Genomic DNA, 27,726 nt, shown 5'->3' with positions numbered 1-27,726 from the left:
AATAGTAGCCACGTAAATGCATAACGACTAAGGTTATCTAATACCTAATTTAATTACTTATAATTAACTGCTTACCCTTAAAAATTATATCTGCATATTAAAGCAAGTTATTGCCTTTCATTAACCCTTACCATGGTCACAACATAAAACACAAAAATGTAAAAATTCATGTAAAACTTATTCTTCACATCTAGTGACAATTAAAATACTGAAAAATAACTTATCACCTCTGGTGCTTATTAGCACTTCTTGTGCTGGCTTAATAGAACCTTAACGTATATTATCTGAGTCACAACCCCTGGAACTCTACATGAAATTATGACACTAACTGTGTCAGACGGAGCCCAGCTAACTTTCAGAACTTACCAACCGTGCCTACATCAAGCCTCTTAGGTTTGTTCTGATCAGCAAATCTCTCTCTAGGGAACGTCGACAACAGCCAGTCTTTTGTTATGAATCATGCTGATTAGGATCTTACTTCTCATTTAAACCTATGCCACTTGACATAAAATCTGCTTACTATTTACTAAGCCTTTAGACTGACATTAATAATAATAATAAACATAAAGCTAACTATTAGTAAAACATAAATAAAATGTCACTTATCTTCTTTCAAATATGTCCAATTATTATAAGTGTAAAATATTTAATGCTACTTGATAAATTTCATAAAGTTAATTTTATTCTGAAACTTATTAATAATTATGTTAATTAAGCTATGTTTAATAATAATGCATTCTACTTACGGATCTCTCTCTATTTTTTTTTAGGATGGCATTACAAAAGTGAAGTTCAGGCATAGATAATATTCTTAATTAAATTTCAGTTCCCATTTGCTCATAGGTCCTTAATTTTTTTCATTAATGGTTCTTAAAAGTACTTAATTTCCATGTGCAGAAATGTGTACGAACCCTGCAAAGCAGTCAATGACCTGCCTCAACCAAAAACCATCTCTGAAATGAGACGTTTCTCAGCAATGCTGTATTTCTACAGATGCTTTTGCCAAATGCTGCAAAAACACAGGCACCTCTTCATGAATTTCTGAAGGATAGCCAAAAAAAAAAAAAAAAAAAAAAATTACAAACGAGCTGTCCCATGAACTGAATTGGCATTTGCTGTATTTGTGTAATGCAGAAATGATCTTGCAAATGCAGCCACACTCTCTTATCACTCACTTAATGATCAGCTGTCTATAATGGTAAATGCATCTGACACAGCCATAGGAGCTGTGCTTCAGGCACACAGAACTAAAGGACTTTGTCCAATGGCATTCTTTTCAAGGAAGCTTACCACTGCTGAAAGGAAATACAGCACATATGACAGCTTGTTGTTTGATGTGCTGTTGAATACAAGGTAACCAAAAAAGTTCTTACCATTTTGGACAGTCAGAAAGAAAAACAAATAATAATCACGGCTAATCCTCAAAGTAATCACCATCGGCATCCAATTTCTTTTGCCAATGAGTGGCTCGCAGTTAAATTCGAGAGCTTTGAATGCAAAGAAGTCCATGAGGGCCTTTTCGAGGTCTGATGAAGGTTGTTGAAGGATTTCTCACAAAGATGGTTATTCAGGAAATGGAAAAGGGGTAGTCTGTTGGTGCGAGGTCTGGGAAGTATGGTATATGGGGTCGTGTTTCCCAGCCCAGTCGCTTAATGGTGTCCCTGGTCTTCCGAGCCACATGCGATCTTGCATTGTCATGGAGAAGGAGCCCACCGATACGATTGACCAATGCTGGCTCTTAACGCATTAGTGCTTGAGGTACATGTTCCAACTGCTGGGAATACAGCTTGCTGTGATGATTTTGCCCACTGCCAGGAGCTCATAGTACACCACTTGGCGACTAGTCCACTAGATACAGAGCATGATCTTTTGTGGGTGGTGTGTGAGGCACAGGGTCCCGTGGTGACAACCAATGTCTGGAATGCCTGGGTGTGTCATACTGGACCCACTTTTCATCGCTGTTCAGTACTCTATCAAATACAGATGCATTGCTGTGTTAAGTAAGTAATGACATACAGGCAGCTATACACTGTTGCTTGTGTGCATCGGACAGTGGGTGGGATATCCACTTGCTCAGCTTGTATGCCTTTCCTATGTGGTGCAAATGGAGTCTGATCGTTTCATCAGATACCTGGAAGTGTGCAGCAAGCTCATCACATGTTTGGCTACTGTCACTCTCTATGGCTGCACTCAGGGCCTCATCATCCAGCGCTTGTGGCCTACTGCGTGGTGCATCAATAAGAAAAATATCCCCTGACCTGGAACTTTTGGAACCATTGCTTAGCAGTTCGTTTGCTAAGATCCCCAAAGGTCTGGCAAATTCAGCAATTTGATGCTGCTGCTGGCAGGCCCACTTTAAATGAATGAGCACCTTTGAAGTGTGCATTTCAATCAGTCGCTGTGTGAGTTATGTTTGAAGTACTGATGCAACACATATTTATTCTCTTGGGCAATCTCCAGACTCCCTAACCACTTCTTCCCCAAGTATGGACTCTAATTTTATGTTGGGGTTCACGCTTCCGATGCCATATCAGAAATGGCAAGAACCTCTTTGGTTACTTTGTACTTCTGACACAATTTGGAAGAGCATGACTTCATCATTTTCACTGATCATCAACCATTAATCTTCACATTAAAAAAAAAAAAAAACGCAGATTCATGCTCCTCTCATCAACTTCGACAATTGGATTTTATTGCTCAATTTAGAACAGACATCAGACATGTCTCTGGTACTGATAATTGTGTTTCTGACACTTTATCCGGGATATGTAACATTCAACTCACCACTCCAGATTTTTTTTTTTTTTTTTTAATTTGCAAAAGCCCAGATGCATGATGAGGAACTCAAGAGCTTGATATCGAATCCACAAACCTCCTTTGAGTTACAACCACTCCACATTAATCTAACACTTAAAATTTACTGTGACACATACAGCAATAAGATACATCCTTATATCCCTGTCAGTTTTCAATGCTTTATACAGTTTGGCACATCCTGGAATTCATGCCACCAAAAAGCTAATTTCAGGCAGATTTGTATGGCCAGCAATGAACAAAGACATGACGGAATGGATTCGTTCATGTATTCAAGTCAACGCTGTAAAATCTCTTGTCACACTCACAGTCCCATTCAACAGTTTAATCTTCCATCAAGGCATTTTGATCACATAGACATAGATCTTGTAGGCCCATTGTCTCCTTCAAATGGTTATAATTATATTCTTACCTGCATCTACCATTTCACACGGTAGCCCGAAGCAATTCCTGTTGAAAATATCTCTGCTGAAACCGTAGCTCAGGCATTCATCTTCTAATGGGTTTCACGATTTGGTATGCCCATTACTATTACTGCTGACCAAGACTGAGAATTTCAATCTCATTTGTTCTCAGCAATCACCTCTCTTCTTGGCATTTGCCATTTCCGAACAACACCTTATCATCCATCCAGAAATGGAATGGTGGGACGATTTCACCAATCTCTGAAACAAGCTAGCATACATTGGACAGAAGTGTTACCTCTTGACTTGCTCGAAGTTCATACATCATTCAAAGAAGGCATTGATAGTGCCTGTGCTGACATGGTCAACGGCACAGACCTTCTTCTACCTGGTGAATTCTTTCATCCAGAATCCACACCAAGCATTGATCCTTCAACATTTATGTGATGCAATGATTAGCATCTCCCCAATTTTGGCATCTGTGCACAATGTATCAAGTTATTTTTTATACATCCTCCACGTCAGACATCTTCCTATGTGTTTGTGCCAATGATGCTGTTAAACCAACTTTGACACCTTCATATGATGGTTCATTCAGAGTTGTGAAACCTGCACCTAAACATTTCACCATCCTGTGCAGTGGAAAAGAATCAGTGACTGGGATAGATCATCTCAAGGCAGCATTTCTTATGAAAGATCCAACAACATTTCCATCAACATTATCAACAGCAGAAGATCTAAATCCTGTCGCTGAACAGCTAAAAACTTCCAGATCTGGATGAATAGTTAGATTTAATCCAAAATATTTGTAACATACCAGTGGTACTTTGGAGTGGTACTGTGTCATTTTTGGTTACACCCAAGAGATGGCACCACCTGTCAGGGAGACAGTTCATAGAGCAAACAGTTCCACGGTAGACAGGTTCTAGCCATGGCGTCATGGATGTTGTATTTATTGACTCTTGCCTCCATCCAAACTTTATGTAATGCCTTTTTTTTTTTTTTTTTGTTAATTGTAATGTTGTGCTTAACCTTCCAGCACGCGCGTATGCGCAAAATTTATGACAAATTCAGTTTTTAATGCACATTTTTTGCATATCGAAGCTGAGATGTCTGAAGGTCATTTCTATTCCTCCTTTCTACCCTTCCCTACATCATGCAATGTGCCAACAGGACGTCATTTCCCTTTTTTTTTAACTGGGCTTTTGTGCTACATGGCAGCTTTTTCATAAAAGTTATGACACACGCCGGGTCGTGTTTTAAAATTTGGAAAATATTTTTTTCCTCAAATATTTTGTAATTTTGTGTTATAATTGCCGTGTATTATTTTAATTTGAATACATTTGGCTCTGTAAATTTTATATCGGTTTTCGTGGAAAAAAAATATGTGCTATCAGCTGATTTTGCTCAGATTCTTCAAGAATTAACTGTTGAAGAAAAGGAAGACATGGAAACCTTTGGATGGGAGAACAATATAGATTTCCATTCCTTATTTTCTTTTATTTCTATTTTTTAGAAATAAATAAAAACACTAAAGTTACTTTAAAGTTTCTGATTTACGAATACCAATGAAAAACATTTTCCTTCATAAAATTTAGTTTCTTATTATATATACAGTTCTTTATCTTTTGAAGATTTTCAATGATATATTGTTAAATAGAGTAAATTTTATGTAAGTGCTGCTCATTAATATTAAAATACTGTCCTATAAGATTAAAAAAAATGTGTTTTTTTGATAACAAAGACAATAATATGATTTTGACATAAGAGAAGAAATAGTTCTTATTTCTTAAATGGTAAATGTAAAAAACTGGATTATTAAACTAAGATACACAGTACAAAGTCTTTAATCCGGAATGGATGTCCATAATCCGGAATGATCTATAATCCGGACCTCAAAGCTACAAATTTTCTGCGCATGCGTCAACGCATAATGTGTTAACGCATGTGCATAATACTTTACGCATGCGCATATGCATCTACGCATGCATGTAACACGTTTACGCATGCACATTTAATGTATAACGGACGGTATAAGCTAAGCTAAAATTATCTAACTGTCTATTTGAGTTAATGTTGCAGATTGCTTTGTTCCTTAACCTTCTAACTGAATCCGGCTTATTATTTTTTGCAGACTGTTAGAGCAATTTTGTAAAAGTAAGCTTGAACTTTTGATTATGTCAAAAAGAATTTCCGATTCTGGAGCTACCAAAGGATCTACAAAGCGAAAGCATGTTTCGATGTCCATCAAACAAAAAATGGAATTGCTGCAAAAAACGGAGAAATGCATATCTTTTGATTCTCTAATCATTCCGAAATATGTTTATCAATTTTACGCTGCTCTGCGGAAAGGGGGAAACAACGCGGCACGGCACGCAATGAACTGGAAGTTGATCTGTCAGCACTATCCTTATCTTCAGAGCAGATGTTTTTATTTTATTCGGCTTATAATTCCTTACTAAATGTAGTATTTCATCTCGATGTACTCCCTCTTTGATATGATTTAAATGAAATTCATCATCATTATAAATATCGCGAATACAGATCAAATAGTTTTCTGGTTGCAATTTTCTAATTTCGACTATGTGTAATGTATGCTTTACGCATGAGCACATTGAAAGAAATGTTTAATAAAGTAAACAAATAAATATTAAGCTCTTTTTTTTTTTTTTTTTTTTTTTTTTTGTAAATTTTGATACCCTTTAGATCATAAATGCTCTTTATTTCATAAATTACGGTTTCATATTTTTAATTTTATAATTTCTGCATGCCATCTTACCAGATTTAAAGTGATGATCTATAATCTTGAAAAACCGATAATCTGGAATCGCCGAAGTCCCGATGAGTCCGGATTAAAGACTTTTGACTGTATTTCTTTCATATCAAGATTACGCTTTTGTAAGCAAGAATGTGTTCAGTGTGAGTTTTTTTTTTTTTTTTTTTTTTTTAAATAAAAGATATTGCTTTTATCAAGTAATAGCTTTTATTTTCAGATTTCGGGTACTGCAGGCCTTGACCCATTAGGGCTGTTATGCCACTGAGTTTAGTTTATTACTTTTATCAGCTATGTCACTTCAACATCACCAATCTCCATGACTGTATAAAATAGTCGTAATTATTATTTTGCATACTCCTTTATGACACATAATTTAGGGTATCTCAAACCTCCCCCTCTAGTATCCTTGCATATGTCCAATATCATTATTTTAATATCTTAAAAGTAATAAACTGCAATGAATAAAAATCAGGAAATATAAGTTGTTCTTTTTTTTTTGTAGGGAATCATAATTTTTGAGGCTTTCTTAATCTTCATTGAAAGGGTTTGAAATCTAATTATCCTTCTCATTTCATCAATCATTACTTGTCTAGATCCATGTCTTCCATGGAACCCTTTTAAGTGGATGATTATGTTCTCTATAGCTTTGTTTGAAACTTGAAACTCATACATTTGACTGGAGTCTATAAAATTTTTCAAATAATTCAATCTGAGTTTTTTCAATAGATTATTTAAAAAAATTTGGGTTTTTGGGGAGCATCAAATAATTTTTATCAGATACTTTGAAAACATTTGTGAAACTGTTTGACAGTCCTAAACTGTTATTTATTTGTTTATTTTGAAAAATATTGGATAGTTATGCAAGTCTTGAAGCCATTCATCATTGTATTAACTGAAATATGTGGTCTCCAAAAGTGTGTTTGGAACATACACCGAAGCAGGGCTATTATCCACCAGCAGTTTCTGTTCTGCTCAAAGATCTAGTTTTTAACTACTTATCTAATTTTACATAAACAATACTTTAAAGCTAACATTTTTAAAAAAACAAGAATTTAAAACAAAAACTACACTCAAACTGATTTGCACATCACGATTTAAAGAAAGAGATCTGTATAACTGACTTGATGATTAACTCAGCACTGAAAACATTACTAGCTGCCAACAATCACCATATTTTGATAGAGCAGGAAAGGTAACAGCTAGATACGATGCCTAAGGGAACAGCTTTCATTGTTTTTGAGCATGTTTTATTTAGTAACAGTCACATCAGAAGTAATCAGAATTGCTTTGTTTTTTATTCAATGCCAAGCTGATACTTTTTTTTAATATTTTATTTTTTATCAGCATTTATTAAAACACTGGGCTGTTTTTCACTATTGCTGATAATTTTTTCATGCAGCCATGATTAAGCCATCACTATCCCCAGGGGTATGCATACCAAAGATTAGGAATTTCTGTTTTAGAAGAATTAGGTAGTGGAGGCTATTAGGCTTCTCAAACCAGAAAACAGGAAAAGTCAGTATTGCTCTTGTTTTAAACTCAAAACTTCCTGATTGCTAGCCAAATGGCCATCTAATTACATTACAAAGACATACTGAGGAAGGAGAAAATTCCTTACATTCTCCCTCATTTAATTAGTGAACGGGGAGAAGGAGGACTCAGCCACTCAGATCCAAGTAGGGATGTATTATCATCCACCACATTATAACTGGATGCCACTGTAATCTTTTAGGCTATTTGAAGCAGGAAAAACCTGCAATACTTCCACTGGAATTTAAACTCCATATCTACAAATGCTAGCTACATCTGCTTCCAATTACACCACAAAGGCACATAGTGACAAAGAAGAAAATTGCTTTTGAGGTGACCAGGATATAGATTTTTTTCATTATTCCTTATTCTAATTTTATGAGAATTTTAAAGAAGTATTTTAAACTCATCATGTCAAAGATTTATCTTGATAAATAAACTTATTCAATCCACACATATTTGATAAAATTTTCTGTGTTTTGTTTGTTAAAGGCTAGGAGCTGATCATGGCTTGTGGTGTTCATTCTTGTTACCGTTGTGCCTTCTTCCATACGCAATTACCCCTAATTCTGGTGAGATATATTTTTAGTATCATTATTATTACTGATTTTCTTAAACAAATATGTTTGTTTTAATTTTTATTAAAATCTATGAAATTCATATAAAAATAAACCTTTTTTAAGTATTAAAATCTATACTTTTCTTAATTTTGCTTAAAAGCTTTGGAGATGTTTTCTTCCTTTTTGTTTTTAAATTTTTTTTTTGTCAGCTATCAAATTTAAATATCAGTAGGTACATTTAAATTGTGATATTAATAGCAAATGCACAAAACAACATTAATGCCTAGTTAAAATTTGATTCAATTATCTGATGGGTACTCTTCTGTTATGAGGACCAGATTCAGAAATGTATGTATGTACATATATGTGTGTGTATACACATACATATGTACACTGCGAAAAAAAAAAGGAACAGTTCTATATCTCCTGTTCTACTGGGCTGATTGACAAAATTCAAGTTGCGTTTTTCATGTCTCGAAAGCACGACTTAGGATATGTATTAGATTTATGGATATGTATTACCAAGAATGGCATGAGTAGTTTTTAAAAAATTAGCTCTCAAAATTTTAGCTCCTCAATTTTTTTTTTTTTTTTTAGCTTGGTATATATTTATTAATTTCTCTTTTTTTTTTATTAAACATTTTTGATTCTTCCTTTCACATTTCGAAATTAGGTTCTTTCCGGATAAAATTCACCCATATTTTATGATTTATTTTTAAATTTTGTATTTTTAAATAATTTATAATTTTTTCAAAAATAATTTTGAATTATAATCTATAAAATTTTTACCATCATCTTAAAGTAGACGTATTTCTAAGCATACCTGCAAAAAATTACAATTTTTTATTCAAAATTTCCGAAGATATACGTGAATTTATATATTGGCGAGTTTTGAAATTTGGCATATTTGTTGAAAGCGATAAAACATCAGATGTGGTTTAAACACTTTGCTAAAATTATTTGGAAGTAGAAAGGATGTGACATTTTTTACACTCATACACAATGTAAAAAGGTTCCGGATGAGGTGCCTTTATTTCCTGCTCTGGCATAACAGAATGAAAAGGAAAATTGGTGTCCATAATATTAAGAAGTTTGCTAAGTGAATTATTCTTGGCCAAACTGAAAAAAAAAATGTGCCAAAATAAATTTTTGAATTTCTCCGTAAATTTGGCACCAAATTCTACAATATTTAATACTAGGCATAATTTGAGTCGTAGAATTGAAATATGGGAAAAAAATGTTATTCAGAAATTATCCGATGTTATTTTGGTATGTTATTTCAGAAAATGTCCGATTTTTGTGTGAAAATACCTATGGTAGAACAATGCTATATATAAATCTAATATATATCCTAAGTCTCGCTTTCAAGACATGAAAAATGCAATTTGAATTTTGTCAGTTGGCCGAGTAGAATGGGGATATAGGTCTGTCCCCCTTTTTTTCTCAGTGTACGTACATATTCTTATACTTAGATTTATACATGTATACATGAACACATACTCCCATACACACATTTCCTGAATCCAGTCCCGAAACCAGAATAGTTCTTTTTTGTGCTTTGGAAATATTCATGAGCTCTATTTATATATAAAATAAAATTTACAATTAAAGTGCTAGGTGTTGTATCTTTAGGTCAGTAGTAGTTAGGTATTAGAACGTTTTTAGAGAATAAAACTGAAAATACCTAAAAAGTTAAAAAAGATAGAAATAGTCTAACCATTTTCATCCATTTAATTCTCTCAGCTGTTTGAAAAAAATAATAATCTAAATTTGAAAGCTTTTAGGTGATCTTGAAATATTATTAGTTTTGTTATAAATTTTGTAAATATTTGTGTTTGTTTGTAATTTAGCTTTTATGTATTTTTAGTTGTATGAACTCTTTCTATATACTCATTAGTGCATTTTAGGTAATAATTTTATGGTGTATTTTAGTTTAATTCAAATTTATGGCCTTTATAATATGTATAAAATATTTATTTCATGTACACTGCGCCAAAAAAAAAGGGGGGGACAGTTCTATATCTCTCGTTCTACTGGGCCAATTGACGAAATTCAAATCGCATTCTTTATGTCTCGAAAGCGCGACTTAGGATAAATATTAGATTTATATATAGCACTATTCTAAAAGAGTTATTTTGATGCAAAATCAGACTTTTTCTGAAATAACATACCAACTTTTTTACATATTTCGATTCTACGACTCAAATTATGCCAAATGCCAAATTTTGTAAAAATCACATGAGAAGTTTTTAAAAGTTTAGCTGTCAAAATTTTAGCTCCTCAATGTTAATTGAATTTGGTATATATTTATTAATATCTCTTTTTTATGAAACATTTTTGATTCTTCCTTTTGTATTTCGAAATTTCAGTTTATTCCAAATAAAATTTACTCATTTTTTATGATTTATTTTTAAAATTTGTATTTTTAAATAATTTTTATAAATTTTTTGAAAAAAATTTTCAATTATAACCTATAAAATTTTTACTATCATCTTAAAGTAAGCAAAAAATTAGAGTTTTTTTATTCAAAATTTTCTCTAAGTCTACACGAATTTACATATTTTTGCATTTTGAAATTTGGCATCTTCTTCCTCCTCTTTTTTTTTTTTTTTTTTTTTTTAGTGATAATAAAGCCAAATGTGGTTTATGGATTTTGTTAAAGTGAGTTGCCACAACTATTTTTAACCTTAAGTTTCAAAGTTTGAACTTTTTTCCTCAATAGTGTGTAATAAATATTTATTAATACTATATGAAAAGCTTTTTTTTTTTAAATTATCGATGACATTATTCAAATTTTTAACTTTTTTATTAAATTTCTTTCTTTCTTCTACTTTTTTTTTTTTTTTTTTTTAACATATATATTTGTAAGAGTAAATTTTTACCTTCGGTGTGTTATCATCTGCTACTTTACTTCATTTAAATGTAATTGTCTAAAACTGAGAAAGTTCGTTTGATGTTTATTTTCACAATGTTTTTAAGCAAACAGGACGTTGAAAGTTTGGGTTATGTACCAGCTTTAAAAAAAATATATATATATAAATACAAATTTTTACATTAATTCTCTTAAAGAATATTTTAAGTAGTAATTTTCTCTCATTTTGTAGATTATATAAAAAACATGTTCTTTAATATAGAAATTATAAGGCTTAAAAACTCTAAATAGTAACTTAATTTTTATATCGGGTGTTTGCACCCGATATAAAAATTGGGCCACTCCGTGGTACAGAATAAATGCTGCTGGAGTGGTTTATTAAAATGACCAATTGGATGTCCATAGCCAGGGATAGAAGAGCTTGGAATTCGATTCTGAAGAAGGCAAGGGCCCATCCTGGGCTGTCTGGCCATTGAAGAAGAAGAAGAGTGGTTTATTTCTTTCTCATTTAACAAAAATCTCTTAATTCAAATATTTATTCTTTGGACTTTGCTTTAAAACTTTATTTATAGTTAAAATGTCTAGAAAATGAAAAGCTATATTCAGCTGCGCATTTGATCCAACAAATATTTAAAAAAATTTGACAAGAATTCAAAAATGATGGAAGTGTAACAATCAAAAAATCTTAATTTTCTTGTATCAGCACTGAAAACAAATGTAGAAGTAAAGAAGTAAATTAGAGAGGGGAAAAGCAAAAATTTAAAGGGGAATCTACTTCAAAGAAGTTGGGTATTCAGAGAGAAAACACTTCACCGTGCACACCGGCAAATAGCAGCAATTGAGTTAGTACTAACAGAAAAGACAAAAACCATATCATTGCAGATTAAATTGAAGAGCGACTGATTTTCAAAAATTTAAATTACATCATAGAGCATCATGTCGTATCATAAATGGAACATTCCATGATTTCCTCAGTCAAATTATTTGAAGATTCAGGAATTTATCCAGTGATGTTATAAAGTATTACTTCAGCCTTGTTAGCGTGCCTTCGTGGTGTAGTGGTCTACACGCTCAGTGCCTATTCGAGAGGTCCGTGGTTCAATTCCCAGAGAGGGCGTTGTTTATTTTTCATTTCGCCCGCTTCTAAAAAACATACCTAATGTCTCTACAGTGGCGCCTGAACTAAAATGTGGTGAATGATGATTCTTCACCACCAGGATTTGGCGACTGGGTCCTCCAATCCCCAGTCACCCTTTAAAAGGGGGAAGTATATAAGGTATTTCTCTCACCTTCTTAGCATGCTTTCGCGGTGTAATGATCTGCATACTCTGCATGTATTCGAAAGGTTCGTGGTGAGGGCATTGCACATTTTTCAAGTCTCCTGCTTCCAAAAAATCCTAATGTCTCTAAAACGTATATGGATATCATCTAAAGACATTTTCCATCTTGATGAAACCAGTCTTTTCTTTCATCTCATGCCTTCAAAATGCTTAGCTTCTAAAGACTGAGAACGGCTTTGACTATATACTGATGAAATGGATTGAATTGGATTATTAAATTATGGCAAAGCAAGGCTATCTGTCTTTAAAGAAAGGATGCCTTCGTGAAGAACTTTCTAAGGGAAACCAACTAGCATATACGTTACACATGAGAAAAACCAGGAAAACGCCCATGCAACCACTTTGCCGGGATTCAAACCTTGAAGCAAACTCTACTAATGTTCAATGACTTTACCACTCAACTGTTTGTGGGCCTTTATGAAATGGAAGGTGATAACTTTATTTAAAATGAATGTCAGAAATACCAAGATGTTTTGAAAAAGTTGGATGCTTTTTAATATACTTGCAGATTGCCTGAAGAAAAAGAGCAAGTCATTAAGAAGAAAAAAAAAATTTTGAATAAAATTTAGTAATTTTTTAAATTAGAACTTTTTTGATCTTATATTTGATTCTTGCGGTTTCAAAAATAAAATATTTGACTAAAACATGAATAACATTTTAAGAAACTAAATGTAGGATGATAGAAATTGTGTAAAGCAATGGGCACAATGATAAAACTGTTTAAAGCAATGTATGCAAGTCATCCTAAATTAAATATCAGATATACATCTCTTTTATTTATAAATATCTTTTCTGAATGGAACATTGAAAGACGTGTTAACTGTGCTTTACTGTATTTTCTCTTTTAATATATGCAGTTTTCAAATGCATTGTAGTCTGGGTCACAAAGTATTCTTCCGAAAGAAACACAATTAAAATAAATAAAATCAAATGCTGGAAAATGTATATTAATAAATATATTTAAAATGCTCAGTTTGAATGAATAAATATAAAATTTTAAAACAATTATCTGAAGAGACAATGAAACACAAACAATTAAAAGTCTAAAAATTAAAAAATTACCTAAAATAATAACTATGACTAAAAAATATAGTATAAAGAAAACTATTTGAAAAAAAAAAAAAATAACCATGCACCTTTTATTTAAACTATGCACTTTTAATAAGTAAATAGAAATTTTTAAATCAGTTATTTGAAAGAAACTATACAACTTAAACCATTAAAATGAAATTCAAAAAGAATAAATTACTTAAAATAATTACAATTATAATTAAAAATATGATATAAAGAACATTATTTGAAAGAAGGAACAATTGTGACTTTTTTCCCTGTCACCTACGATGTAAAAAGGGAAATGAAAATAGGTTGCCATATATTAAGAAGTTCGCCAAGTGACCAAGTTGCCATATATTAAGAAGTTCGCCTTCTGGGCTGTGGAGTCGGTTGGATAAATGACCAATTCCGACTCCTGGAATTTTAATGAATCCAACTCTGACTCATATATGTGTGTAAACATATACACATGGGTTACAGCTTATTTTTTTAATATAAAAGAAGTAATAGATGCTACAGGAAAAAGAATTCATGGCATAGCAAATTATTTATATTAATTAGCATTTGTTATGGAATGGAAAAACTGGCATTAGTTATTTCTAAGAAACAGTATAGCTTCGGCAAGATCTTCTTTGTTGGAGGGCTATTGATAAGCTTCAGAGCTGAAAAGAGTTTTTCCACACTAACTTAAGTAGAAGGAAGAGCTGTTACTGTTATGGGCTACTTCTTTTAACTTTTTGGGATAGATTTTTATAAGTTCTAAAAGAGGTGTCTTGCAAGTGCAATCATACTTTTCTATTTCTTCAAAGGCTGTGTAGAAATCTTCTTTGTATTTTTTCATTTTTATATTGAAAGGCTCTTGGGTGTTTTTTTTTTTATTTTATTTCTTTTATTATTATTTTATTTTTTATTTTCATTCACTTTATCTTAGCCTTTTCAATATTATCCAAAAATATTTCTCAAAATCTAATTCATCAGTGGGAAAGAATGATAGACACTCAATTGCAATGTCTTCAGTTTGACTGTCCTGATTCGAATTCTCCAATTGTTCTGAGAATAATTCATTTTTAGTGAAAGTTCATAGATGGCTTTCTTTGCCTTTTTAATTTGTTCATCATCCAAGAAAATTCGGTGTTTCAGATCTCCATATGTTGAACTCAGCTAGATCTCATTGTCTAGCAAACTAGTTTCTCTTTTCTTCATTGAAGAAATTATTCCTTCTGCAATAAACCCTCCATTTCAGAAAGAACAAACATCCCATTATCGCCTCCTGTCAATTCTTCAAATTGCAGCTTTGTTGTGGCTATATATGGTATAGAAAGAAGAGTTTGTTGTGGCTATATATGGTATAGAAAGAAGAGACTGTGAAATGATCTGAAAGATCATTTCACAGTCTTTCTGTTAGTGAAACATTAGAGTTATCTACATCTTCTAAAAAGTTCTTAATTCTAAAAAACCTCTTTATCATCAAATATGTACTTTCTTATCGCATTGCTTTATCAATAATTGCTCCTTTTCCTGCTTGCTTCCTAAGAATGGCATCAATTTTAGGAGTTCTTGCTGCTATTGCTGCTTATTTAAATTTACCAGTGATATTTGTAACTAAATGAAGTAACTAAATGAATCAGTTTAATCATTAATGGCAAATATCACGTCCATCCTCCTCCCTTATATTTATTTATTAATAGGTCAGTAAAATAGAAAATAGCTATTTATTAATGTATACAGTCCATAAATAAAAAGAATAACTCAGCTTGTCATTAATTTTTTTCAATTAATTTTAATTTCATTTCAAATTGAAACTGTCCATGGAGTCGGAGTCGACCTGTTTTTAGCGACTCCAGCTCCAACTCCTTTTACCCCAAAATCTGCCCGACTCCACAGCCCTGCTATTCTTGGCGTAAACTTGAAAAAAAAAAAAAAAAAAAAAAGACAGCAACATAAATTGTTGAATTTCTCCATAAACTTTGCACCAAATTTTACAAAATTTCATATTTAGGCATAATTTTAGTCGTAGAATCGAAATATGTAAAAAATTGGTATGTTATTTCAGAAAAAGTACGATTTTTGTGTCAAAATACCTATGTTAGAATAGTGCTATTTATAAATCTAATATACATCCTAAGTTGCGTTTTCGAGACATGAAGAATGCAATTTGAATTTCATCAATCGTCCCAGTAGAAGAGGAGATATAGAACTTCCCTTTTTGTGTGTGTGTGGATTGTACATCCAAAATCCAATACAAAATCTAAAATCCTGACATCCAATATCCAGAATAATCTAAAATCAGGACCTGCTGCAACACTTTTTTTTGTATGCTTTATGCATGCATATATGATATTTTTTCATAACAAAATGTAGAGTGTCCTGTTCCTTAAATTAAATTTAGCACTAAATAAAAGGTCTCCATATTGGAGAAACAATCATTTATTATTATAAATCAGTATGATCAATAATTTGGCTCTACAGCCAGCTTTTTGCATATCACACATCTAGAACTGATATATTTACATCAAAACATCATTGATTTTACACCTACTGAATAATTTATGCCAACTTGGCAAATCATTATTTATTATTTTTTGCTTTTATCACCGCATGACTATCAGCATGCAGCAGCTTGAGAAGTGATTCACCCAGCGATGTCGAAACTTTTGTTAGTAGTAACTGAATACAAAAGAGCACCTTTCATGTATGCTTGGTGATGATTGCATACTTCAGCTTACTGTGCTAGGAAGTAGATGACAAGAAATTTAACAGAAATTTCTCTATGTATGCTAAAAATACATTTTGTCAGTGGTATTCATAGGCCAAAAGCATTTAATACTCTGAATTCAGAGTAACTGATTTGTTATTCAGATAAGCCCAGGATGGCAGCAGAGCTGGTTGAGCTGCAACAGGCAACAGAATTTAGGAGAAGCAAAATTTTTAGAATTTAAGAAAAGCATCTAGCAACAAAATTAAAAGAATCTTTAGAATTCAGGAAAGGCAGTGGAATGCAAAATTAGGGGCAGCAAAATTTTTAGAATTTAGGGAGGAACTTGGCATCAAAATTTAGGACCCGCATAGACTGAGCCGATCCTGGATAAACTTCAAGTATGGGTAGGAATTTATTTATTCAGAACTTGGATAAGCCCTTAAGTATGTGCAAGAAAGAGATGTAAGTATAATAAATAACTAAACTAATCTAATTCAGGCTTACTTTCATCAGCATGGGATAGAAGCAATACAAATTTTTAAAAAACAACATGTCTTTATTCTCATTCTCATGATACATCGCCAATAGTATTTAGTGGATGTAGCTAAAGTCTTATGATGATAGCTGTAAATCTGATAGTTTTTAAATATTGCAAACAAAAAGTGAAATTTTCCAGATAATGGAATTTGTAAAGAAATGTGGAGATGTGGTAATTTGAAATGAAGCTGATATGACAAATTTTTTTCATTATGATGACAATGCCCTATAAGCATGAATGCATATTCAGTTTTTCAGTCAACTAAAGGATGGCAAAAATCTGTAGTATTGACTTAAATCCAGAAAATATTTCTACCAATAGTGAAGAAAGTGATAGAGGAGTTGCTGAGAATGAAAAAAATTCAGTTGACAATTTAGTGGGAATTCTCAATGTGGTAATTACAGGACTCGAACAATGGAACTTTATAACTGAACAAGAAATTATGTCTATAGATAGAATTAAAGAGAAAGTATTAGCACAAGAAACAAACAACAATGAAAAACAATTTACTTTGAAGGGAATGTTAAATAAAGCAAATAAATAAATAAATATTGAGCTTTTTTTGTAAATTTTGATTCCCTTAAGGTCATAAATGGTTCGCTATTTCATTAGTTTTGTAATTTCTACATGCCATCTTACTAGATCTAAATTGATGATCTAATACCAAGAAAAATCCTAAATCCGGAATAGATGACAGTTGAATTATAAGGATACCTTTAAGAGAACTAGTGATATGGGTAGAGAAACCCTCTAATGTGCCTTAGCAACAATTTTTATGTGCCAAACAGGTGACATTTTGCTATGTCAACTTGATGACATTCTGGATGTTCCCAGAAAATGCATATTCAGTTTTTTAGGAATGGTTTTTCTTGAAATATTCAAAAGTGCACCTGATACTTTTTTGTTAAAGAGACACCATTTGACGTGTGTGTGTCTCTGTGTGTGATTGTTTTGTTAGAGAGCATTTCTCTTGGGTTTATCTGCTTTTGTTCATATGTGATATTCTTTGTGCACTTAGGACATTGTTTCTGTTTTTCTCCTTGGGTTATTTATTCCTAGTTTAAATTGCTGTGTGCACTATTATTTATTTAAGTTTGAATTTCTTTATGTTATCCAGTATAGTTATTAAGAAAGTCTTTTAGGAACTGTAGCATGCAACAGTATCTAGTACTTTCTATTTATTCACATCCCGCTGAAGAGTTGTGAAATTTATTCACGAGGTAGTACAGTATGTCTTCAAAATAGTTATGTGGCAGCTCATTGTGTCACCAAAAAATCATATATATGGCAGCCCAGCTATGCATGTAATACACATCTGTTTGAGTATATTAGTGTTTCTTTTGGTATTGAGTATATTTGTTTTTCTTGTAATGCGATTGTGGAGTTTGCTGGCTGATGAAAAAGAAAACATTATGTATCTGCAGAAATGTGGCATTTACCCCAACAATAGAAAATGCAAAAATTTGCATTCTATGACATTATGTTTCTAAAACGACATGATTTATGAAAATGCAATGTGAAAAATTGTAAGCAAATTGATCAAACACAGCTTGGAAATTGCTTTGAAGATAACTTCATCTTGTTTACTGCAAATTTTTGCTTTAGTTATTGTTGCCTAGTGCACAGTGCAAAATTGTGTGCACTGTCTAGTTCATGCAATTCTGTGAACTCCCTGTAAGAACAGATTGCTGTTTCCATGGGGCAAACAGCAGTGCAAAAAATTAAAAAATTACTGAAGGATTTCTTGGAAAAGTGTAGATAATCAGAAAGTATTAAAAATCTAAAATATATAGGATAATTTTGTTTCAATTCATCGATGGCTCATAAGGTGGAAAGAACTTTATAACACCATGCTTTCTATTAATATACTCATAGTTTCCACAAGCTGCATAGTAAGGAAAAAATGCAGATTTCAGAAAGTGTAGCTAAATAGTGGAACAAAACGGTTGAGTCAAAATTTCTGAAAAATCGCTATCTGCATCAAATATGCAGTACCAGTAAAATTACAACACCAGTGAAGCTACATTATTTACACGGATCTTTCAAAGAACAATTTTATGTTCCAGTTATTATTATTATTATTATTTTATGAAAACAAATTGCTGTGTAAATGGGGTGAGCAACAGTACAGAAAATTTGCAGAAGGATTTCTTGGAAAAAGCACGTGTTTTATTACTGATGTTTCTCACTCTTTCTCATTTTATTGATTGGTTGCTCTTTTATGAAATACTTCGTGCACTGCAATTTTGAAAATGGCCCTTATCTTTGGTGTTATCAGCTTGGTGAAAATTTAATCCTCAACAAATTTGCAATTTTATAGTAATGGTAAAAATAATCAAAAGGTACCCAGTGTCCTGACTGATATGCTGAGTTGTGAAATAACTAGAATGATTAGCTCTATTTTTTTTAAACTTGAGTGTGGCCCCTTAAATCATAAAATTTTTCTGTGCATTGAATTGCATTTTATGCTAATTGTAACAATTTAAATTTTGCTGTGCCTGATAATCATAGCAATACATGAATTGTAACCAGGATGATTAAATAGTAATTTTTGAATTTATCATTTATAATGCTATTCTAGTCTAATGATGATCTTGATTTAATGATTGCTGTGATTTGTGCAATTTCAAATGTATAAAAAATACTATGGAATTTTTTTCGTATTCAAAATATTTTATAAAGAATAATATTTTTGCTATGTTTTAACTAAAGCACATAAGAGGTCTAGTTAAGTGATAAATACAAACAGAAGTTTTATCATTTTATAATATATGTTTAAAAGTGTATTAAGACTTTTCTTCAAATTAATATAACCTTAATTTAATTATAATTTTCAATATAATTATATTATAATAACAATTTGCAATATAATTATGTTTTAATTATTATTTTTAATTTCTAGGCGATCATTAAATTGGGATTTAAGTGTACTTGCATATGATTTGAATATTAAGTATGATCTGATATCACATTTGAATTTTAGTAGATTATTATTTCATTTCTAACAAGAGTCAAAATATATAGTATATCAATTGCTGAGCATTTTGCTTTGCTAAAAAATGTAATAATTTATCTAATTTTGTGATAATGTGATAATAATTTTGCTTATGCAAAATGAATTTTCTTTAAAGGTGTCTATAGGTTGTTATTCACAGTTTGCATCTGGCTTATCATATCTGGTTATCTATGGGAAAATTTGTTCTTGTGTAAAATTAAGCATAATGTTCCTGCTAATTATATATGTTATATACTTGCCATTCCTGCTTCAGCAGTAGTTTGGTACATCCATCCATGGAGTAAGTTCAAGTTCTTTATTTAATAATATTAATATTGTGTATTTGCTAAATATTATTCTTTTAATATCCTCAATTTTTGGCTTATATTTTATAGAATATTTATATTCTTTTTTTTATATTTTATCATATATACTTCTTATACTGACCCTCTCTAAAAATGGCCAATATTTCTTAGAACTTAAATTAACACCAGTATTGAATATCACCTCTCTAAGTCAACTATTTCTTTCAAAGACCAGTATTGCTTGAAACTGTAAATTATCTTCTTAGGGAATATACTACAGTAGAAAGTCTTTAATCCGGACTCGTCGGGACTTCAGCGATTCCGGATTAGGGTTTTTTCCGGATTATAGGTCATCAATTTAAATCTGGTAAGATGGCATGCAGAAATTATAAAATTAAAAATATGAAACCGTAATTTATGAAATAAAGAGCAATTATGATCTAAACAGTATCCAAATTTACAAAAAAAAAAAAAAAAAAAAGCTTCAAAGACGGAGTACATCGAGATGAAATACTACATTTAGTAAGGAATTATAAGTCGAATAAAATAAAAACATCTGCCCTGAAGATGAGGATAGTGCTGACAGATAAACTTCCAGTTCATTGCGCGCTCTGATTCCCCCCCCCCCCCACAGAGCACCGTGAAACTGATAAACAGATTTCGGAATGGTTAGAGAAACAAAGGATATGCCTTTATCCATTTTTTGTGGCAATTCCACTTTTTGTTTGATGGACATCGAAACATGCTTTCGCTTTGTAGATCCTTCGGCAGCTCCAGAATCAGAAACTCTTTTTGACGTAATCAAAAGTTCAAGCTTACTTTTTATAAAACTGTTCTAACAGTCTGATAAAAATAATAAGCCGTATCCAATTAGAAGATTAAGGAACAACGCAACCTGCAACATTAACTGAAATAGATAATTTTAGCCTAGCTTATACTGTACGTTATACATTAAACGTGCATGCGTAAAGGTATTATCCGCATGCATACACTCATTATGCATTTATGCTTGTGCAGAAAGTTTGTAGCTTTGAGGTACGGATTATAGATCATTTTGGATTATGGACGTCTGGATTAAAGACTTTGTACTGTATATCTTAGTTTAATAATCCAGTTTTTTACATTTACCATTTAAGAAATAAGAACTATTTCTTCTCTTATGTCAGAATCATATTATTGTCTTTGTTATCAAAAAAACACATTTTATTTGAATCTTATAGGACAGTATTTTAATATTAATGAGCAACACTTACATAAAATTTACTCTATTTAACAGTATATCTTCAAAAGATAAAGAACTGTATATATACTGAGAAACTAAATTTTATGAAGGAAAATGTTTTTCATTGGTATTTGTAAATCAGAAATAAGTTTTGAGTAAATGGCAGTTTTATTCAATATCAACTTAAGTTATTTAATTAATACACATAGAAGGAATTTAATATGAATTTGTATTTGATATTGTATTTAATAATTTTGCTCATTATATTAATTAAATAAATTATAAAAGTTTATTTATTATATTATTTAATACAATTCTGCTAGTAGTTTGTTTTAAAAAGTAACATAGATAAACATACTGTGAAATTCATTTTTTGCAAATTCATTTTGATGGCCACAGTTTAGTAATTGCTGCTAATAATGCCTCAAACACATTATCATTGCTGACTTGGTGCTTGGATGTTGCATCCCCAAATGGTTTCTTTTCTAATATATGATTGCATATTATGCTCATTTGTACAAATTCTCTTGTTTTTTAAAATAATTTTTCTAGGAGAAAAAGTATAGCATCTATTTCAGTTGGATGTTAAATTAAAAATAGAAGCCATAATAAATAGTTGCAACAAAAAAAATTATATTTTAAAAGTGAATTTTTTTCCCTAGCCAAAGAAACCTGAACTATAAGCATGCATGAAAAACCACTATATTTTAAAAGGAACAATAGAAGAAACGCACATATGCAGATCATTGCCATAAACATTGTTTCTTGCATTTGCAAAAACCCATCAAATCAACATTTTTGCCAAGGCTACTACTGAAGACAAATGCCATTTTGTAATCTATCAACACTAAAAAGCTGAGACATTAACTGATTATTCACTGTTTCAGGTAATTCATTAAGGATTTTTCAAGTGATATTTCCAATCCCATAACATTCAGAAGAATATTCTTTATTAATAACAGATCTTGAAAGGGCTTCAAGTGCTCTTAATAAATCATCTTCAGCTGTTTTTTGTGGCTTACAATGTGTGAACTGTAGCTATTGAATAATTTGCTCATAGTCCTACATTTTCTGACTAAGTAATTTCATTGGGAATAACTGTAATTACTAATTCTTAATGTGCCTGTTAAAGTATGCAACCTGTCTTTCATGTTTTACTGCTCACTGTATGAGTTTGTTCAGTACATCATATTTTGCCATTAACTCAAAAGGGCTGGAATTCTCAACTCCCTTTCTTTACTCTAAATTTGATCTTCTTTTACTTGGTCCATTAACTTTTAGTTTCGAACCTTCAAAGACAAGTTTTTCCTATTTGCATACGTGATTTATATAGTCGTGAATATTGTTTTATATAGTCGTGAAGTTTATTGTTTGAAAGTAGCTTAGCAACCTGTATACCCAACTCTGATGGAGAACTATAATTAAACAAGTGTAATTTATGGTGACAATAGTAAGTAGTATCATTTCTTCGCCCTTTCACTAACTAAAAACTGATGAAAGCAGTGACGAATACTAAAATACTAAATTTGTAATGAAAATTATTTTGTGCAGCTTTTTTTGTCAGAATTAAAAAAAGTTAGCGCTAGAAATTTATTGAAGGTCAACCATAATGTAATGAAGCAAAAATAAATACTTCAGAAAAATAACACGTTGACTGCCATGGCACTTTTCGGATTCTGGTCCGAGAAGCCAAATCGATGTAATCATATTATGTTATTAATTTTTATAATTATATTTTTGTTAATTTTTTAATAAATTTTCTGTTTATGCAAGCCAGCATTGATTTTTTGTTCTTTTCCCAGAAGCCATCTATCAATATTAGCACTGATATATTCCGAGTTTAATCGTAGCTGCACAAAAATGGCAAGTAAACGCAGTACGAGATAACTCATAGTTGGTGTTCTAGGAAAAAATGCAATCTACGAGTTATCTCATAGTTGGCAGTCAACATGTTAAAAATAAATCTCTTCTTTTTACCTAATACTAACTTTTAATATGTATATAGTAGCAACAGTGCTTTGACAATGTTGGGCTAGTTTCAATAAAATTACTCTTGGTTTCAAAAGAATAAATTGAATAAATACAAATTTAATTAATTCTTTGCGCCATTGCTGCAAGGAATGAAATTTAAATTTTAACAAACTTGTGTATACGTAAAAAAGCAAATTTAAAGTTAAAATAATGTGCAAACATATAAAAGAATTAATTTTCGAACTAATTTACAATATTTTACCCTTGCTTGCATGAATGACGAAACACGAATTGAATGATTGAAGAGTTAAATTAGGAGGCAACTTCCCCTTGATTAGTCTGTCTCCTGCCTGCTCAACAGTCATTCACTTACGCATTTTTTTTAAAAAAAATTTAGATTAATTTTAATTTGCTAAATTGGTGAATTTATTTTCATGTTTTTGTTTTGCACTTGATTTACTTATGCTATCTGAATTGATATTGTATATTAGTTCAAAAATTAATTCTGTTATATGTTTGCTTATTATTTTAACTTTAAATTTGCTTTTTTATGTATATACATGTTTGTTAAAATTTAAATTACTTTTGGTGATATTTCATTTTTATTTTGTGTGCAGATTTTTATATTGAATTACTTTTGGTTGATTTGCAATCAACTAGTGTTCTACGTGCAAACATTTTTCAGTGCTCTTTCTTCTTTTTGATACAGTAGGCATCACCAATGGCCAAGTGGTTATGGGTTGAAAAAACAGGTTGGGTGTGTTGTTGATTTTCATTTCCCCCCCCCCATGTGTAACATGAATAAGAGCTAGTTTTCCTTAGAAAGTTCTCCAAGAAAGAATCCTCTCCAGGCAGGTAGTCTTCATGTTCCATATTCATATTAAAAAAAATAATCCCTTCTATTACAGTATGGGCATGTTGATGTTGTTGATGCCTAATATATTCTAAAATATAAAAGAAACAAAAAGTACAGAAAAATTCAAAATTTTATATTATGAAAATGGTGCATATATTACTATGTATGCATACATGTACATCATATGTTTCTAATCCCATATTAATTGTTGGTTTACTTATAGGTATATGGTTTTCATTCATTGTATGTTGCTTCATGATGGTGTATTATAACTTACTTATCTCTATCCTGTTAACAAACTGCCCTAGGACTTTTACTTTAGGAGAAGTTCAAATAATAGCACAAGGAATCTTGCTTTTTATTCTCTCTTGCATTTTGTCACTTCTGAATGAGGTATCCATATTTTTTATTTAAAGAAAGGTTTGAGAAATAATCTATTTAAGACAGTCATAAGGAAAATTTTCTTAAAAATAATTATTATTACTTTTTTTTCATTACTAATTCAAAAGGAAAAGGAAATACACATTTATAGTATTATGTTGTACTTTCTGATTCTTAAATTTACATCTTTTGTCTGCCAATACCTACATTACCTGGTATTACTTTATATGTCACAAAATAGTGCAAATTAATACTATTAAAATTATGTATGGAAAGTTTTTATGATAAATTTGAGTAATAAATGGTAGTAGTAAACTAATATTCTAGTTGTATATGTTGAAGATATATTTTTTGCTGCATTTAATGCTTAATGTATCTTCATGTTTAATAAAACAATTGAATATTACAGATAGTAATATCAAAGATGTAAGAGCAAAAAGTGTACTAATTGATTAATAATAGGTAATAGTACACAGCCAGTTACCATGTTTTACTTAACAGCTATATTTTAAAGCAATTTGAGATTGAGTTGCTAAAAGCAAATTGAAGTGTCTATGTGTCATTCATAATTTATTAAACACTATTGTTTAACAAGAATGAAGATTATATAATAATATATTATCTGTTTTAAATAGTATACAGGGTGTATCAAAACTCCATGTACAGACTTTAAGGGGAGGTGATATACATCTGAACCATATTCACAAACGAAAGCATGATTGGACACATCACTCATAGGAAATAGAAGAGCCACAAATACACAGAAAGAGCACAATATGGAAAGCAGTGTAAAGAGCTTTTATTAGGGGAACCTTAACAGTACACTAAGTGTTAGATAAAAAATATCGTATCTCAAAAAGTGTTTAAAATATACCATCTTTCACAATGATGCATGTCGGCTACTGATGCCACAAAGATTGCCAAACATTTTCAAAGTTACAAGTTCAGGTTGAAGCAAGGCTGGAATTTGTACTTTTCCATAGGTATATTTAGGTATCATTAGGTCTTGCTAACTATTGGCCTTGCATCATTCCTTGCTAACTTTCTGCTGACTGTTGTTAACTGCCCATTGTTAAGGGAAAATACCCTGGGGAGGGCAGTTCGAGGATCTTCTGCCCTCTTGCCCTACCATCAATCTCTTGAGAGGACTTTCAGCTTGCTGTATATTTTGAGTGCCCCCTTATAACATAGACACTATACGTTTATAAACATCCATGCTTTCACTGAGATTTAAACCCAGGCCCATTGTTACATCAGTTAGTGTCACTAACCATTATACAGGCTGGATAGGTTTTCAAAGATACGTGAAGTTTCGGAGATATCAACAGCTGCAATGGCAATTCATGTCAGAAGCCATGAACACTTTGTGTACAATGACCTTGAAAATTCCATGCAAAGTAAATTTATGCTAGATAAATCTGGTAAATATGGGAGCCATGTGGTGGATCCATCAATTCTCAAAGATCCAATCCAAATACCATGAATAGCATACTGAGCTGGAGCTCCTTCATTTTAAAATGTCAAACTGATGATGCAAGGTCATGGGAGCATCATTCAGTCAATCAGACAAAGCTGCCTTTGGACAAGTTTATTTCTAAGCATTCAGTGTGGGTGGTTACAAGTATAGGCAAACTAAACAGTCATCCATGATACCTGCCTACACATTAAATGTGAAATAGGTTTGTACAACAGATGATTCCATAGTGTATGGATTCTTCTGGGCCCTCATTACCATTCTAGAAACAAGACCCTTTTGTGGAAAAATAATGCTCCATCCTGAAACAGAATATACATTGCTAAATGCTAAGTGTCTTAGGTAATCTTCCATCTGCAGTAATTGATGCACTGCAGATGAAATAGATGTAAGGCTACAGCATGCACAATAAACTGGCTCAGTATGCATCTATTGCTGTAGCCAATTGCATATATGCTTGTGCCTGGATCACCATCCACAGCATTCAACGTGCCATCCTTCATGATGAGAGTTAAAATCAAACATGGCTATCCTATCTCTTGTATCCCAAATCTGAAGGAACCATGTTCACAGAAGTTCTGATGGAAATGCAAAACATTTGGTGCTATGGTTCAAGTTTCATTGGATACTTTTCCTGATACATTCTTGTAGTGTTTTGTCTAAGACCATCAACTGATTTACAGTATACATGTCTGTCAATTTAGCATTCCTCATATGATTCATATTCTCTGTATGGCATCAAAGCTTTTATGAAGAAATGCTGTCTAGCTACCCTCTATGTGGTCTCTATGTGGAATTTTGAGACACCCTGTACAACTAAAATATAAATATGCATTTGGTCCTAAAAATATTAATATAAATTATGTTGTAGAGTCATTAGGTTAACTGGAAGCAGAAAAGATGAAAAATATGCAACCGCCTTCGCCGGGAATCGAACCACGGACCTCTGCAATACCGGCCCAGCGTGCTGAACCATTACACCACGAAGGCACGCTAGGGAAAGTGGGAGAAATACCTTATATACTCCCCTTTTTAAAGGGAAACTAGGGTTTTAGGGGACCTAGTCGCCAAATCCTGGGTGCGGAGAATCATTATCCACAACCCTTTTAGTTTGGGTGCCACTTGTAAAGTCATTAGGTTGAGTGGAAGCAGAAAAGATGAAAAATATGCAACTGCCTTCTACGGGAATCGAACCACGGACCTCTGGAATACCAGCCCAGCGAGCTGAACTATTACACCACGAAGGCACGCTAGGAAAAGTGGGAGAAATATTTTATAATGTTTCTGTTAAAATGTAAAATATTATATGTTGTATTAAGATTTAAGATTTCTTTAATGTTCCATACTTACTGAAACTCAATATGTTTTTATTTAGTCTGTGTTTCAATAAACATTATATTAATTATTGAAATTTCAATTGTATAATATTAATACGTACTGATGTTAAAGTGTAGCATGTTTGTAAAGTATAAAAAAAAAGAAAATTTAGCATTTTATATATGAAGGATAAAAGTGCCAAGTAATAGGAATATTCTGAGGCCACTTTAGTTTGATAGATTTCTATATGGAACATTTAATTTTATATGATATTTTGTTTTAAAATGTTTTAAAAAATTTCTAACTTGATTTTTTTTTTTTTTTTTTTTTTTTTTTTTTTTTTAAATTTGATAGAGTGGCTATGATTGATTTTGTGGAAATTTTCAAGCTATGATCTGTAATATGGGGTTTTTAATTCTGTGCAATGGACATATGATTTTACAAACTCGCATGGACTGTTAAAGATTTTATAAAATCAAGGTTGTGTAAACTGAAATGCAATTAAAAAGCAAAAATATACAATATGCCTCAACTTTTATTTTTTAGATTCCAAAAATCTCACCAACTTTTATTTACCTCATAACTATACTTTAATAAAAATATGGTTCCATAAAATTAAT

The 27,726-nt window shown here is 31.6% G+C and overlaps 1 protein-coding gene across 2 annotated transcripts in view; it reads left to right on the top strand.

Moving 5' to 3' along the window:
* The window catches only part of Dolk (Dolichol kinase), a 48,184-nt gene that overhangs the window by 5,687 nt on the left and 14,771 nt on the right, over positions 1 to 27,726 (top strand). For both annotated transcript variants that reach the window (XM_035360559.2, XM_035360560.2), the window contains exons 2-4: positions 8,017 to 8,096; positions 19,717 to 19,881; positions 24,158 to 24,327. In XM_035360559.2, coding sequence (XP_035216450.1) covers positions 8,017 to 8,096; positions 19,717 to 19,881; positions 24,158 to 24,327 — 415 coding nt within the window. The remainder of the gene's footprint in view (positions 1 to 8,016; positions 8,097 to 19,716; positions 19,882 to 24,157; positions 24,328 to 27,726) is intronic.

This window comes from Stegodyphus dumicola, chromosome 2, assembly GCF_044657685.1.
Source record: "Stegodyphus dumicola isolate Sdum_Otavi_A_Nest chromosome 2, ASM4465768v1".
Classification (NCBI taxonomy): domain Eukaryota; kingdom Metazoa; phylum Arthropoda; class Arachnida; order Araneae; family Eresidae; genus Stegodyphus; species Stegodyphus dumicola.
This window is presented reverse-complemented; position numbering and strand designations above follow the sequence as displayed.